Genomic DNA, 16346 nt, shown 5'->3' on the forward strand with positions numbered 1-16346 from the left:
CGATTCTAAATTCCCTTTGAGAAGAAATATTGTGTTGACTCGTCCCTGTTGGATTATTAATTTATTTTATTTTTTTTAACTTTCCATCTTGTTTCACAACACAAGGGCTCAAGTTTCTCAATCTGGGACAGTACTTCTGTCTAATCACACTTTTACGCTGTTAAAGGAATATCTGCTGTCAAAATCCACTGTTTTCAGTGTTATCGATTAATGCAGAGATTTGCACAGACAGAACACCAAGTGTAGATGTCGGTTACGTCAATCAAGTTCTGCAGCATTGCAGACATGGCGATAAGTTCAGCTCGAACTCAAGAAGTCAGTTAGGCAGCTTATAAAAGTCTCACTGATTTCACATAAGTCCTGGCCCGTGCGTCTGCGGAGACTCGTTCGTTATTTCAACAACTCGTCTGATCACTGACCTTATTGCCTATACTCTAATCTCAGTTTTCCATGTCCGTTAAAGGGAGGAGTTCTTACGCCCTTAGGCTTTTATAAAGTCTTAGGTTAGGTAGTTCAGTTGTTTTTATGTATGTTGAAAAATGAAAAGTTAAACTTGTGTCAATGACATTTAGATTTTCTCAAAAGAAAAATTTTATATCCCTCACTGAGTTTCCATCCCACAAAGTAAGTTTAACAGTTATCTAATTCATTCGGCCCAAATATTATTGTAATTCATTCATTTTTTTCTTTCTGGGAATATTAGATACATTTCTTTGGGTTGGATGGAGTTGATATATGAACTTCTTTGAGTTTTGCTCAAAACTTAGTTGTTTAGTCCCGTTTTCAAACACTTTAACTGAGAGGTCGAGGTGTGTTTCTAACAGCATCTTTAAAGTTGATATGAGGGTGGACGAGCGGGTGAAACTGGAAGTCATGAGACGATGATCAGACTGGGTGCAGGTGATGCTGCTATCTTTAGTCACTAGAAAAAGCTAAGTGGAGACACTGCAGTGAGTTTTCTGATGAATGAGGGTAATAATTCCTAAGTGCACATTGACTTTGTGCTAATGTTTGCTCATTCCTGTCACACGGGTCTCCTTTCCAAGACTAGAATTACTCTCCACTCTTCTAATGTTGTACAGTTACAGGAGTGGCAGACGAGCTCCTGACGGTCAGGAGGAGAATGCTGTAAATATACTCTGTATGTCTGAGTGACGATGGAGTGGAAAATTCCTTAGAGAGGAGCTTGCTGCTTTCGAGCATGTGTCCCAGCCCTGTTTGAGTATTCATAGCACTGCGTGGTGTTCTGTTTTTCATACTCTTACATGTGACAGACCCTCTCTTTTCCTGCAGTAAAGCGTGTGATCAGCTCACTGCATAAATCTGTTAGCCTGTAACTAATGAGAAAGATGAGCGAGTGTATATAACCATTGAGTAACAGTAATTCAGTCAAGGGAACGAGGCGCACTTCCTGCCAGTGAAAGTTTGAATGACGTATGTGGCTGCTCACCACATATTTTCTGAGCTGTTTATCAGCTCAGATCTCTGGGACAGGAAGAGTAAAGAAGCACCAGGTACACAGTAAAACGAGCTTTGTGATAAGCCGTGCAGATGTTCCAAGATACTGTTTTTTTTCTTCATCGTGTTGCTCCATCTGTACTTAGCTTTTAAATGCATGTGGGTCAGCGAAGGTGGTGTTGTTATACGTCTTTTTTTTTTTTTTTTTTTTTTTTTAAAAGTAAAACTTATTTGAGCAGAGCAGCAGTATGATCATGGTTCTCTATGTAGCCCAGACTGTCTTTTTAAGTCTATGAAATCATCTGCGTGGTATCCTGCCCAACATGTAACTCAACGGCCGCCACAAGATAAAAAAAAAAACAATCTCAAAGACTAGCTGATCAGATGCAGTGGGTACTGACGGACGTGGAGAGATTTTCTTTCAGACTCCTTACATCCTTATTTGAGTCTTGTGCACATAGAAAACTGACAAACTTGTAGCCCTTCATTTTCTGTGTGGTTATAAATCTAGTGTGATTTCATTAGCCAGCTTCCTGTGATGGCTTTGCTAGGATATTATTCCATTTCTTACCTTTCTCGTAATGTGAGAAATTGTAAAATACGCTTAAAGAAAGATTCTGAGGGGTGGTCCGTGGTGTAGTGGGTACAGCAGGTGCCCCCATCTACAAGAGGCTATAGTCCTCGCTGCCGCTGGCCCTGGTTCGAGTCCCGCATCGGACGGCCTTTTGCTGCATGTCGTTCCCCCTCTCTCTGCTTCCTCTGTCCTATCCATTAAAGGCATAAAAGCCCCCCCCAAAACTTTTATATAAAAAAAAGAAAGATTCTGAAAGTATTGAAATAGATTAACGACCAACTCCTCGTTCTATCTCAGACTGGAGCGGGTATATTCTATTTCCTACAGCTTATATCTTCTGCACATGAGTCACAACATGTTAGCGGTTTTTTGTTTGACAGTCAAGTCGATAGTGAGTGATTTTCATTTGCACTGACAGCACTGTTGGGGATTTTTACTTTGTGCTTTCTGCACTGTAAACTTTCAAAAAGTGTCCTGTCATCATGCTAGAAGCTTGTTGTCCCGTTTTGGTTTAGCAGTTCTGGAGCAGGATGTTACACAAGCCAAGCAGGACGCCATGGTTGCTCTGGGGTGTTTTAATGTGAGAAACGTTTCTCTTTTATTGTAAAAGAGGCCACTAACAGTCATGAAGGTTGTGCTGTTTACTCTGGAATTTACCTTTCATGTTGTCCTCAGTACTGAGCTTGAACATTGTCATGAACAGCCTCGCGTGCCCTTTGGAATTGGATAACGATGACTGATTGATGAAGAACAACATCCTGTTCATTGTGTTACTGCCTTGCACATGCTCTGTTGCTTATACCATTCAGTAGCAGGGTCCAAGAGTGCTGGTAATCAGCTAAACGATTAACCGCATCCAAATTGTATTGCAAAATTTGGCATTTTTGAAAGTTTTACCTGTTGTAGTACTGATGGTCGCATTTATAAGTCAGAAGTGTGATGTTTTCTTTTTAAAATAAAAAAAAAATTGGGGGGTGGGGGCTGATTCATTTGCTGATATTCTGTATATCATGTTTACGTCCTCAATTTGTGGACCCCCCCCGCCCCCAGGGCTACATGAACTATCTGCCTGTGTAGTGTGAAATTCTTTCTCAATCGGTTCGACGTGCTCAAGACCGTCGAATGATCTTAGATGAACGGGTTTTACTCTCTTCTCTGCTGAATGTTTGGAAATTAGTACAGTAGACTGCAAAAGATTTCTCAGATGACCCCAAAAGACATTTACACAGTGTTGCATATCAGCAAAGCCTTTCCAGCTGTTTGGAGACTTACTGTGATCTCAAGCTGACCTCACAAACATCTGTCACAATTTCGGAGGTCTTCTCACTGCAATCTAGGGACAAATTGTCAGGTGACTAATTATCTGAAAGTCAGATGTTTCTGTTATGTCTCTTTTCTCTCTTTATCCTAAGTGGACAATTACGCATCATGACGGTACCTGAGATTAGCCTCCATCATGCACTTGGGAAGCAGCCAAGTACTGAATGGAACATTGTGTTTTCCCTGCACCTTGAAATTCCTCCAACTCTGTCTTTTGCTCTTCAAGCCACCCTCCCACCTCAGCTTTTTTTTAACAGAACAGGTGATGCTAATGCTGGTGCTGAGCTGTTGACAGGGACAACAGGGGTACAACCTGTCCCTGTGCATCCTTGATGAGCCAGCTGATGAATGGCACGTCGTTGCTAATGCTCCTACAGCGGCGTTGTCTGGGAAATGAGATGAAGGCAAACACTTTTTTATGGGTTTGCTCCATCTCTTTGGACACCGGTTTTTCTTGCAACTGTGGGTGGACTCCGAGAAGAGCCTGTCTTTTTATAGCATTCGTCCACCCTCACCTCGTCCTTACTTGAGTTTTGTTTTAAGGGAGAGAAATCAGGTCTGTTATGTGCATCCTGTCAAGGAAGGAGGGCTTTTTCTTTTGTAGCGATTTTCGTCAGGCTCGTGGATGAAGTGAAATTGGCTCAGTCTAACACACGCCCCTTTCTCCCAGGAAACTTCTTTGCTCCTAAGCAGGAAGGTCTGTTTCTGTGAGGCCATGTCGATGTGTTTGCAAGTAATCTAATCTGCAAGGAACATTGTTTGCTGTGTTGCACCCCCCACTCACTGAAGAAAGTGCTGGTTTGTAGACGTCTTGGCGTCCTTTATCTTTTCACTTTAATTGCGTGAGGGTCACTGGCAATCAGGGGATTATTTTTATCTTTATGTATTTTCCTCCTCATCTCACCAGCCTTTAAAGCAGTATGGAACATACCGTGTATGTTATTTTATGCGTTTGTGTTTTGTTCTTCCCCCGGCTGTTGGAGCACTCTGAGTCATATGAGTCATGTAAAATGAAAGCGACAGCACTGCTTCATGTCCCTTTGCCCACACTCTCCTTTCTTTTCCACTGGCCACAGACACCTGATTTGTCTGAATCTAAAAATAGACTCCTAACTCCCCGTCTTTGCATCTATAAAATCTGATTCCTTTTTTCCCTCCCATTACATAACTCTTTTTTGAGACGTCTGTCGCCATTGCCAGTTCTTTTTGTTTTTTTGCTTCTGTGCACCAGATCAAGCCCCACATCTCCATTCAGACTGCTGTTTATGTGCGCATTAAAGAGGGTTGTATCTTGTTCTATAAGACTTCTTGTTTTTTTATAGAATGTGGACTAAAAGAATCTCAAAGCCTGATTTTGTTTTTGTTTTTTTTCCAAAAGACTCGAAGTCTGACCTCAGAACCCACTAAAATTTTAGCTAAAGTCATAGGACCAGCATCGTCTTTGAAAAATGACCTTTTATGGTCTGCACAAGAAACAACTTCACTCTTTGGGCAGTGGGTAGTACACTTTTGGCAAGGCTGCATCATTTGTGCTACGCCAGAGAGTTTGAGGTATTTCACCAAAGCACAGCAGAAGCAGCTCTCCCATCACTGACCATTCATTAGCCTAGATTCTCGGGGTCCTCTAAATAAACAGGCCTGTTCACAGAGCTGATGATTCAGTGATTCCGATTTTCTTCAAATCAAAAAGGGCACACTAACGGAACACAATAGAAAAGCCAAGCGTCGGCCGCAGCTTTTTGTGCTCATGTGGGAGGCATTCTTCTCTTTTCATGAATGGTTCGATCTGAGCATCCACAGCTGTGAAGGATGGATTTTCTATTTTAAATTAATGTGTCTTTAACAGGTTCCCAGATTTAAAAACTATTTCTGCTTCCTATAAGTCATGGTTCCTGTGGTGTACATTTTCACTAATTGCAGCATATTTCTCTGTTCCCAGTTGGCAATAAAGTTTTTAGATGTGATGATCAAAACAGCATCTGTAAGTGTTACACAAGCTAAATCTTAGAGTACACGGAGAGAACCTGCATTATAGTTTCAGAGAGCATGGGGCATTTTTTTTTTTTTTTTTTTTTGACATCTCATGGGATGTGGATTGTACAGTATTAGCTATTTAAAAAAAAAAAAAAAAAAGTACCTACAGAACAGCATATTTGTTTTTTGAGATCAAATAGCTTAAATGATCTTCCTAGTGGCTTAATTAGTGTTTGTTTTTAATTCTTCCTAATCACAGTAGCAACCATTTAAGTTGGTGGTATTGTAGAATCGGTGAGTGTTGCCGGTGGCTTTCATAGATAAAAGCAGAGTTCATTGGATATGAACCCTGGGAGGGAAGAACGGAGGCTGGCAAAAGTGAAAGTGGAGACAGGAGAAACAGGAGAAAGAAGTATCAGCCCCAGCAGTGTCTGGTCTCTACTTTCCTCGTCACTCTGACTTTGTCTTGGCAACCAATGAGGGAAAAGCCCACTGTGTCTCCATGGTAACCCCCTCCCCATTCAAGCAATGATGGAGAGGATAAAGCGGCAGGAAACGAAACGCATTTTGGTCTAAGACGAAACGTGTTTCTTCTCAACTTTTGCCAAGTATAACCTATTGGAGTGTAACCCCATTCAAGCTTTTTTTTTTTTTTTTTTTTTTTTTTTTTTTTTTTTTTTTTTTTTTTTTTTTTTTTTTTTTTAAAATTGCCTTGCAAGTTATAAGATGGATGTTGATGTTTTTTTTTCTGCACATTGACAAAAGCAGAAGGGTTTCTGTTTTACTTTATGCTTCAACTATATTTCTGGGTTAAAGTGAATGTTCTTCACTCTGATCCATCAGCTTTTTAAGCTGTTCTTTCTTTGAATCATTACAATATAAGCTGGTTGATTGTCAGTGATATATGCAGTTTGAGTCTCTGACACGTGTGAGTCTGCCAGCATTCTGCCATATAGACTTATAATGCTGGTGTCTCACTGCACGGATGACTATGAGCCACATCACTGCAGTGTTTCGTATAGCCAAAGCTACTTTGCACTATTGTGAGAGAGTTCCAGTGGCAGTGATACTAGATCTGTTTGTTGTTATTCATTCAAGCCGTTGTGTCAAGCTTTTTTTTTATTTTTTTATTTTTTTGCTGTCAGTGGCGAGCAAATACTTACCAGCAGGCTGCGCATTAGCAAGAAAGCTTTCATTTCAACTGCATCCTGCTCAGACACAGAGAGACTGATGGGAGGGATGTTTGGGCGGGATTGCCTAAAAGTACAAAAGCATTTTCTATCCTGTGCCCTGTGGGCTACATGATTTAGTTAATGGAATGGACAATGAGAGGGTGAATGCTTTCCTTTCCCGTTTCTGCTGGAGTTCAAAAGATTGCTCTCTGCACAGTTGATTCAGACCATCTAAGTGTTCAACGTGAATGACAGTGGGGGTGGGGTCCTCATTTAACCTTGGCACCTAACTGATTAATCCAAGCGTGATTTACATACAAGGTCATCTAATTTTGTAAAGCATGATGTTGATCAGAGATGGAGTTGCTATGTAATGGGCCCGTTTTTGAAAACGGCGGGCCTATGAACGCCACCGAGGCGTAAGGAAACAATGGGTGCAATTTTTTTTAAGCAGCTTAAAGTTTTCAAAGGTTACGAGGCACCAGTTTTATTTATGCTGCTGAATTTAATTACGTGGTTCCCTGGGTATCAAATATAAAAGTTGTTGTATTTTCCATAGCTCAAGAACTTCAGTGTAACTCAGTGGGATTCACCTATCTGCCTTGTACAGATTCATTTTAACCATTCAAATATCGTCCTCCTTGAGTTAAGAAAACAATTATCCAGAGAAAAATGGGTGATTACTCTGCAATTCAGTCATATGTAAAGTTTGACTGTTTTTACAGATGTGCAGTACATCACTGTTTTTAAAGCAGTAAATGGGTAATTGTGACATCCCTTCACACCTGCCAAGCTATGAATACATTTTGATATGTTGCCATGTCCATACATATGCAAACAAAAAAGTATCGTATATAATATAGTTTGCCTTATTAAGATTGGTTCGGTTGAAAATATGGTAGCGGAGGCTCAGCTTCTCTCTGCTCGGTGGTTACTCTTGTTCTTTGTTCGCTGTGTTTGGATCATTTTTAGAAGCCGTTCTTACTTGCAGGGCTACTGTGGGAGGAAGAGGAGGAACACAGCGGAGGAGATGAGCACAGGGTGTCGAGTATTTTTAGCATTCCCCTTGTACTGCTATGATGAGTAAAGAACAAGGGCAGGTTGTGCATCCAGAGCTTGCAGAAGGGCTTTGGCCAGAGGAACTGGAGGGGTGACGACAGCGTAACGGGACACATCAAGGGACCTTTTGTCGTCCACAGTGTTTATAGCTGTGTTGCATCTACAGTTTTATTACCTCAGCCTTAGTCTGATGCTAACTAAATTATGCATCCCTCAAAATGTTTTTGCCTCTCTGGCTCCTGTTGTCTCTCAGCCATGCAATATGTGGTTTGTTATACAAAGAGTCCTGATCTCTTTTTAAACAACAAGAAAAGATAAATGTTTGCTCACCCCTTCTGTGCTTTATTGAAGTCAACATGGTTATTGTCTGCTGCAACTGCACCTGTATACTCTACTCTATCCAGTTTCTCTCCCATAGTCCCTTTGATATAGTCGGTCAATCATATGAAACGTTTGGTAAATTTATATATAAAGATAAAGAAAGACAGTCTGCCTAAAGGAGAGAGGCATTGTGAGGTGTAAATCAATTTTTTTGTTCTATCAAACAGAATCAATACCACGTGTTTGTCTCACTTATGTCTCTGAAATCTTATTTTCATGTTTTACCCTTATTAGACGTCCCACCAGGCATGGTCTGGGATGGGTATTATGTTTTGTGTTGTTGGAAATGTGCCTGCAGGTCTCTTTGGCAGCTACTCATATGCAGCTCAGCACAAACCACACCAACTTGAGTCTTTTGATATTCCAAATGAATTGACGAGTAAGCACAGTTGTCGTCACAGACTGAAGCTGTGCTTACAGCTGTTGTCATAGCTGACAATATTAAGGGAACACTAAAACTGACCTATGGTATTTCAGGCAGTGCAGGGGCTAACATTTTCCGCTTGGGCTTTAAAGGGGACTTGCCTCCGGTCAATCACCATAAGGGAAACCCTGCCTACGACACCCCCCCCACCCCTCAACTCCTCTAGGATTTTCCAGGTCCTCTGGTGATCTGCCTCAACGTGTTGCTCTCTAAAATGTTGCTAAATTTATAGGAGAGCCACCACAGTGTCCTTTGGGAAAAGCCTCCTGTGTGTGAAATGTCCCTCCCGGTATTCGTCTCTGTGTTTAACCGCCAAGCCCAGCTGTTGATCTCCTTTACCGATGCCACTTTGCTGTAAAAAGAGGGGAAAGGGATGGAAATGCAGTTCTTAAAAGTAAGCGGCTTACTTCTGTTTTTTTTTTTTTTTTTTTTTTTTTGTCTCTTATCCACGTTTCATGTTTTCACACAAATATAAATGTGTTTACAGGCACTATTATTTTGTCTTCTGCTGTTATAATCATCACGTCATCTGAAACTCCCTCTGGACTGATTCTGATGGGCAACTAGTTCCTCTGAAGAAATGTTTAGCTGATGTTTGGTGCCTGATTCTGCTTTGAGACAAATGTAAAAAGAAATACACCTTTAAGGTGTGACATTGAAGTATTGTGTAGTTACCGCTGCCTTCAGCTTGTCGAAAGAGGAACAAAAACTTTGGAGGTTGCTTTGAAATGAGCACTGTGCAGTGGCGTGTGCCGCTGTTGCGTCACTATCTAGAGGAGGGGGCATAGACTGTATTTTTAGCCGGGAACGAGCATATTCTCTGAACGAACGTCAAGCACTCTGCTTGCGTATGCTTGGATTATTGTGACTGAGCTATTTTTAAGCTCTGTGTGTGAGAGTGCTTTTTTTCTGGGTCAAGCATGGTGCAGTACTCTCTGGAGGCTCCTGGTGGATTGAGCAATACAGGTCCAATGCTGTGCACAGCATCTGCATCGGTTACAGAGGGAAGAGTCAGACAGACACATCTGGTGTAAGTCATCAGGAGTAAACGCTGTGTGAGGATAGATTTTGGGGGGCGAGGATGCGAAAGAGGGGAGGACTCAGAATTGGGCAGTTTAGTCTTTAACAAAATTACGATCCCCTTTTTTTTTTTTTTATTTATAGAATTTTTTTTTAATTTTTTTTTATATAAAGTTGTCAACAGGTCTGGTGGTATGGCATCATCCTTCACTGTATACATTCATACAGTTATGTACTGGTTTCCTGGAGTTTTAACAATGACAGCTCAATATGTGATTATTTTTTCTTCATAACTGAAGAAGCAAAGTTAATCATGAAAATGGAGAAATTAAACTTTAGCTAGATGTTCTGAATCTATTTCAATGATTAATTTGTTAATTGACAGAATTTTACACGTTTTCAGTCCAACATATTTGCATCTCATTCGTTTTCAGTTCTAGGCATCAGTGCCCCGTAAAAACCGAAAACGTTGAATTTTGACTAGTGGAAAGACCTCGTACATCTTTCAGTCCTTATTCTATTATCCCAATCAGTCCATATTCCATTTGAATGTAAAATAAGATAAAAATATATATTTTTTTTCATTTCCTTCATCTATTTTAGGAAGCTGTAGGGAGTATAAGAAATATCAGGACATTTGAGATACTTTGGAACAGTGTGTTTGATCAATTTTCAAAAAAAATATTTGCAGTTATTTTTGTATATTTTGAATTATTTAATGGGTGCCTGCATCTGGCAAAAACCTTATGAAATATACCAAACTAAGGAGAGCACATGTGTCTTAAGTCCAAAAGCATGCATTTTAATCAGCCTCTTTGCCTAATATTTAAAAAAAAAACAAAAAAACTTTTAGGTTACCTGATGCAATTTGATCAATAAAAAATTATCAACAGGTTAATTGATACTGAAAATAATGGTTAATTAAACTCTAAACTATAGTAAAAATGTCATAATCCTGCTTGGCATTTTGTATAACTCACATGCATAAGTATTCCTACAAATCCCTCTACAGCATTACCACCACAGGCTCCAGATACGTCCTGCTGGACAGAGCAAGGCTGCAACTGTGCAGCTTCACTCTGTTAAGCTGCCTGTTGCTTCTAATGCCTCTCAGTCTGTTTGTTCTCTCTTTTTACATACCTGGGGTCACTTCCTTTCACGTGTGTTGGCCGTTGGCGGCTGGAATTTCAATAACGTAGTGGTCCTTTCCCAGCAGATAAGACTGTAAAAGGATTTGAGTTGTAAAAGAAATCTGGGCAGCTGTCACATATATCATCTCTCATGGGGAGAAAAATTTCAGAAAACGCCCACGTAAATTGCAACCCACATTCAAACTGCTGCCTATATGTGAATGGTAAAGCTTTTTATCAACACCGTCAACGAGGAGACACACTATGATCTTCCCCTCTAAAACCTGATTCTAATTTTTAGAGACCTCATGGGCTCTTGAGCTGCATGCTTTTCTGCAGACCTCTACAGCTAGCCTAGTTTAATCTTAGCCTTTCCCAAGAGTGCAGTTATTTTCAGCAAAACGTGGTGTTCTGCTCTGATTTTTGCTGGTGCATTGTTCTGCAGCGTAAACCAGGGATTCTGCATGAAAAATGTATACAACAAACTGTTAGCAAGTAGTAAGCGGCTGCTCCAGGTTGAGACGACAGACAGGCTGCATCTTTGTCCGAGCAGTGCGTCAGTCGGCTTATTAGATCAAAGTGTCTTCAGTGAGCTGTTGCGGAGGTACGCAGCCAATAGGTGGAAGACCAGGACTATTGGTTACACCAGAAGCCTGACCAAAGCTGGCCTTTGTTTGCTGGGTAAGTGACGTGGTGGGAATATTAGTGTGATTAGAGAGACTGGCTGGGCTCCTGAACTGTGTCCAGCTGCTGCCACAGGTCAGAAATGAGTGAATATCGTGGTTATGCAATGCTGTGTAGTCACATTTTCACAGCCAAACGGAGGCAGTGCTAGAATGGGGGTGTTGTCTTCCCTCACACATACTTTACAGTGCAGCTCAAAACCAGGACTTAGACAGTTTTCAGGTTTTTATTTTTTTATTTTTTTTTATTTTTTTTTATTAGATCCTTCTGCTTCATTAACCACTTTTTTTTGTTAGTTTGTTTTTATCTCGATTGTTTGAGCTTTAAGTTATAACTATTAGAAGTCTGTTTTCACGTTTATGGAGCTAAGTAATCGGTATTCTCTAGAAAATATGTAGTAATGCTTTTCTTTCTGTGTGCACTGCTCATTTTGACACAACTGTCCCTCTTTTTATATTGACTACTCTTCTGTTAATATATCACCTTAGCTGACACTAGTGATGTTTAACTTAAATTGACTCCCACTACATCTCAGCTCAATGCTGTTGTCATCTTGTTTCGTACTTGCTTAGCTTTGTGGAGCTGTTCTTCCCGTTGTGGTCAAAGCAGACTTCTGCATCTCACGCCACCCACACATGGTTCATGTATAGTCCACACCTACCCCTATCGGCCCAGTGGTTTGAAAACCATGCTTTGTGTAACTCTATGGCTGCTATTTGTGAAACCTTGATCATGCGTTGGGGGTGTGGGGGGGGTTGGTTTTCTTACAAAGTTATGCAATGGTCCCCACTCAACTGTAATCCCTCTTACGCTGAGTGAGCCCCCCATGTGACGGTGCTGGAGGGTTGGGAGAGACGGGGGGTGGCTGTTGGGACTATCAGGTACGGGTGCACTCCATCGACCCCGGCCCCCCCCACAAAGGGCAGTGGCCGGTGTATAAGAAGGGAATTTTGTCCTGTGAAGTTCCTCACTTGCAGGTGCCACGCTAATGCTTCTCCTTGATGTCAAGGCTTGGACCAGATAGACGGAAACTACAGCGAGCATATGTACTGAATGACACGCCAGCTCCTCTCTGCTCTTCATCTATGCGTGAGCCACAAGAATCATTGTCCTCAGTTGTGTTTGGAAACGTTTGCCAGCTTTAGTCTGTTTTACACGATGATCAATTTTTCTGCTGATCTTTCTTTTTTTTTGTTTTTTTTTGTTTTTTAAAGTGATGAAGACTTGTTTAAAGAAATCTTAGCTGTATTTGGATGTTCTTAGTCTATTCTAACAGCATGTCTTGACTCTGACAAGCACTACTGATCAGCTGTTTACGTTTATTTTTAGAAACTTTTCCAGCCCACATACCTCATTCTTGTATTTTTATCTCCTCAACAGGAACCATCGATGCCGACTTCAGCTGACTGTTTGACAAGTCTCATATAAGAGCACCCGGAGTGTCTCCTCACCCCTCTCCCCCTCCCTTCCCTCTGCCCCTCCCTCCCCCATTCCCTTGGCACTCTTCTCCCTGATCCCCCTTTCCCACTCCTTCAAGATTCACCATGCTCATCAAGGAGTACCGCATCCCCATGCCGATGAGTGTGGAGGAGTACCGCATCGCCCAGCTCTACATGATCCAGGTGAGGTAACAACCCCACAGTCTCTACCAAAGTTTCCCTACCCCCTCCCACATGGGCCGCAGTGAAGACGGAATTTTTCATGAGTGCAATCACAGCGCGCAGTTAGAAAAAAATACCAGTCACACGGTGTGTGACGGTGGTGGAGTAGAAGAACAAAGAGAGCTTTTATGTTCAGACATTATCCAAATTAAACTCTGAAGCTGGCTGGTTTGAACCATCATAGACTGCTGGTTTCTGCAGGAAGAAGGTGGGGTCCCCCTGGTATCAGTGTATTCAAACCGTTGCGATGGAGATGGACACACACAGATGATTATTTGTCTGTGTCATATGTTTTGTTTCTTTTTCCACCTAACAGACCCTTAAATGGAGATGGAGGGCCTGTGTTAGTGCTTAAGGTTTTACAGCCCAGACCTGGAACGGACATTTTACGCAGCTTTCGTTGTAATGTGTGACAGCATATTGTCTCTTTATATGGCTTGTGCTAAAGGAGTTGGATATGTTTATTTTGGCAGTACTGCAAAGTGCAATGTGAGCAGTAAATTCTATAGATGAAAATCATTGAGGAGTCACGATGATTTATGATGTGATTTAAAAAATAATAAAAATATATATTTATATTTATCATTCACTCACTGTTGTTTAGATATGTTGTACACTTTTAAACATGAACATCAAAATGTTTATAGTTTGACTCAACACACTGGGCAGTTTGTTGGAATTTCAACAATATGGTCATATAATGTGAATCATATGTGGCAAGTTTACAGATGTTGCAGGCTTGTTTGGTAAGGCCTAAACATGCATCATTGAAAGAGACGTTGTTTTTAAATGAGGAAATAAGAACCACAAGTTGTGCAAAGAATCACGATGCTGTACTCGTGTAAAATTGGAGGCCAAGTTGGGCTATTTTATGAGATGTGATGGTTAACTATTTCCTACAGTAAGCACAAAGCTATATTTAAAGTGTAACTCAACTTTGAACTGGAGTACTTTAGATAGAGGATCATTCATCGGAGCTTAACCTTCAAACTGCAGACCTTGGCACCGAGAGGCCTCTCCTACTACTGTTGAGCTTTCACCAAAATTTAATTCTTTCTGTCAACCAACTGCAGCTGGTCTTGTAGAATCGCTTTAACAGATTTATTCGACTCACTTGCTTTAGAGGGCCTCTTCTCTCTTTGTGTGTCTTATACCTCTGTGTTTAAATGGCACGTTGAAATATTAGTTGTAGTTGAATTCCTTCGTTCCAGGTGGTGGTGTCTGTCCTGTCAGCAGTATTTTAAATAACATTTGAATAAAAATCCACAAACCCATAAACAAATAGTTTTTAAATTAAAATTTTTTTAAATTACATTTGCGTTGATTGACGTGTTTGTTGCGTGGCTGTTGTTTTTCTTAATTTGCAACGGGCAGTGTACCAAACAGACAGGTAATCCTGTTGAGCTGTAGATGACTGGGAACATGACTCAGAAGATATAAATGAAAGTAAGACGGCATTTCAAGAGAACGCAATCTAGCCACTTTATCACATTTCCATACTTTTATTCTTCGTTACCTTTGGTTTATTGAACGGTGCACGATGAGGAGTCATTAGTTGTAGTTTTAACCTGCTTTGTTTCCAGACAGGTGTCTACAGACAGGATGTTGTTCAGAGGGACATGACGCACGTGCGAGCAGACACACAAAGTGTTGCTTTATGAAAAAGCTGATCACGTGTACACTGTTTAGCATGTAAACAAATGTTGCGAGGAACTCTTACATTATTGACCCATAGTTACCTTTTCACTGACCTGACTGTCTCTTCAAACCCTCATTGCTCCAAGGCTTCTGTCACTATGGCAACCATGACATCAGCAGCATACCAGTGGTCAGGTTTTGTTCACGAGTGAGTGAATGAAAAGAGGAAATGGAGAATTAAAGAGGCTGCAAGGGAGGGACAAGAAGAAATCGGAGGGGAGGTGGAAGGAAACAGAGTGTGCCTATCCTCATTTCATTGCTGTATGTTACCAGGGCAACTGCCGCATGTAGGCTTGCCTGACGGCGATCTATCTCCGAGGTAGACCTAATAGATGAAGCCAGGGCCTTAGGACATCCTGCCCATGTCTGTGCCTCAATAGGCAGTGCCCCACCCCGTCTCTCCTCTTACTTCCTTTGCCCTTATGCCACTAATTTGATGGCTAAATGTAATTTCATTATCAATGATTGGGGATTTTCAGCATTGTACAAAGAAAAGACAGAATGTGAGAATTGGATCAGGTCAGAGGTTCCTGCTGTGTCTCATCCATTTCCACAGGTCCATCCCATTTTGACTGAGCAACTGTGTTTGTGGCGTTCAGTGAAAAGCAGCATCTCTAACAGGAAACGTGACTCGCTCAGTTGACAGACAAAGGAAAAAACCAGGATGTGACTCTCATCCTGTCAGAGCAGTGGGATCGTAACGTATACATTAGGCTTTGATGACAATGTGTGTATTTTATAATCACTTGAAGGTGATGCAAAGAAAAGTTGGTGATGCTGAGTGGGCTGTCAGACAAGGGATTAATAGCAGGACAACACACACGCCTCCAGAGGTGGATTTTCTTGATAATTATTTCTTCCTGTATGTTCCCTCACAGGTATGGTTCACTTCTGGATTCAAATAAACTAGGTGATCTGTATTCATTAAAATCTTACATGACATAGTGGCTTCATTTAACTTTAAGCAAGTTATCTGCCCCTTCACATCCCCCTGAGGGAACAGCCAAGTGCTGGTTAGTGTTTTGTAATCTTTTTTTTTTCCTGGTGAACTGGACAGAATCACCCTTCGCTTACAGGGGAGAAAAAAGGACACCACGTTTGACAGACCACAGTCACATGTCAGGAATAATATTAAAGGTGCAGTCCAGTATTGGGATGGTGTTTTGTTTTAATGAATTGTGTCTATATCTAAAGCTACAAATCTATTTTTTTTATGTTTCTTTGTATAAAGTACTTTCTAAACAATTCATTTACTTCAACTACAGTGTGTTCGGTTGTTGAGTCCCTGTCTCATATACTGACTGTGTGTATGGGCGGTTTGATGGTGCTGCGGTGTCTGCGATGTGTCTTCTGAGCTGTGTCTCAGTTGTTGAGAGCAGGGCGGGTGGCTAATGAATGACCTGTCAGAGGTAATGAGGTCCAGAGTGCTGGATGCTTCATGGCTTCCTCCTTGCAACTCCACCGATTCACAGGCATCACTTCTTCCCACTGGGCTAACTGGAGAAATGGGTCTCCCTATTATCATGGTGCTGCACTGAATGCTGTGTTAAACAGAAATGTGAAAAGGCAGGCCGACTGCTGATGAGAAAAAGGGAGAAGGGGATATGTTTTTAATCTTTGACATTTATGATCCTTGTACCACTGTTTTCTGTGTCATCAGCACTTGGACTATGTTCATCTGACGAGTTTTCCTGTTTCAGTGATTTCACAACAAACTCAAATCTTCCTCTTGCCATGCCTTGCATTCTTTTCCTCAAAACCTTGATTCGCCTAGCTGTAGCTCTGTGCAAC

General features: G+C 41.2%; 1 protein-coding gene across 7 annotated transcripts in view; it reads left to right on the plus strand.

Moving 5' to 3' along the window:
* The window catches only part of LOC142382254 (membrane-associated phosphatidylinositol transfer protein 2-like), a 39189-nt gene that overhangs the window by 3274 nt on the left and 19569 nt on the right, over positions 1 to 16346 (plus strand). For 6 of the 7 annotated variants that reach the window (XM_075467916.1, XM_075467909.1, XM_075467912.1 and 3 more), the window contains exon 2: positions 12577 to 12818. In XM_075467916.1, the coding sequence (XP_075324031.1) occupies positions 12741 to 12818 (78 nt within the window). In that variant the 5' untranslated portion in view covers positions 12577 to 12740. Of the gene's footprint in view, positions 1 to 12159; positions 12286 to 12576; positions 12819 to 16346 lie in introns of all 7 variants that reach the window. The other variant, XM_075467910.1, reaches the window with a different exon arrangement.

Source organism: Odontesthes bonariensis, chromosome 6 (assembly GCF_027942865.1).
Source record: "Odontesthes bonariensis isolate fOdoBon6 chromosome 6, fOdoBon6.hap1, whole genome shotgun sequence".
Taxonomy (NCBI): Eukaryota; Metazoa; Chordata; class Actinopteri; order Atheriniformes; family Atherinopsidae; genus Odontesthes; species Odontesthes bonariensis.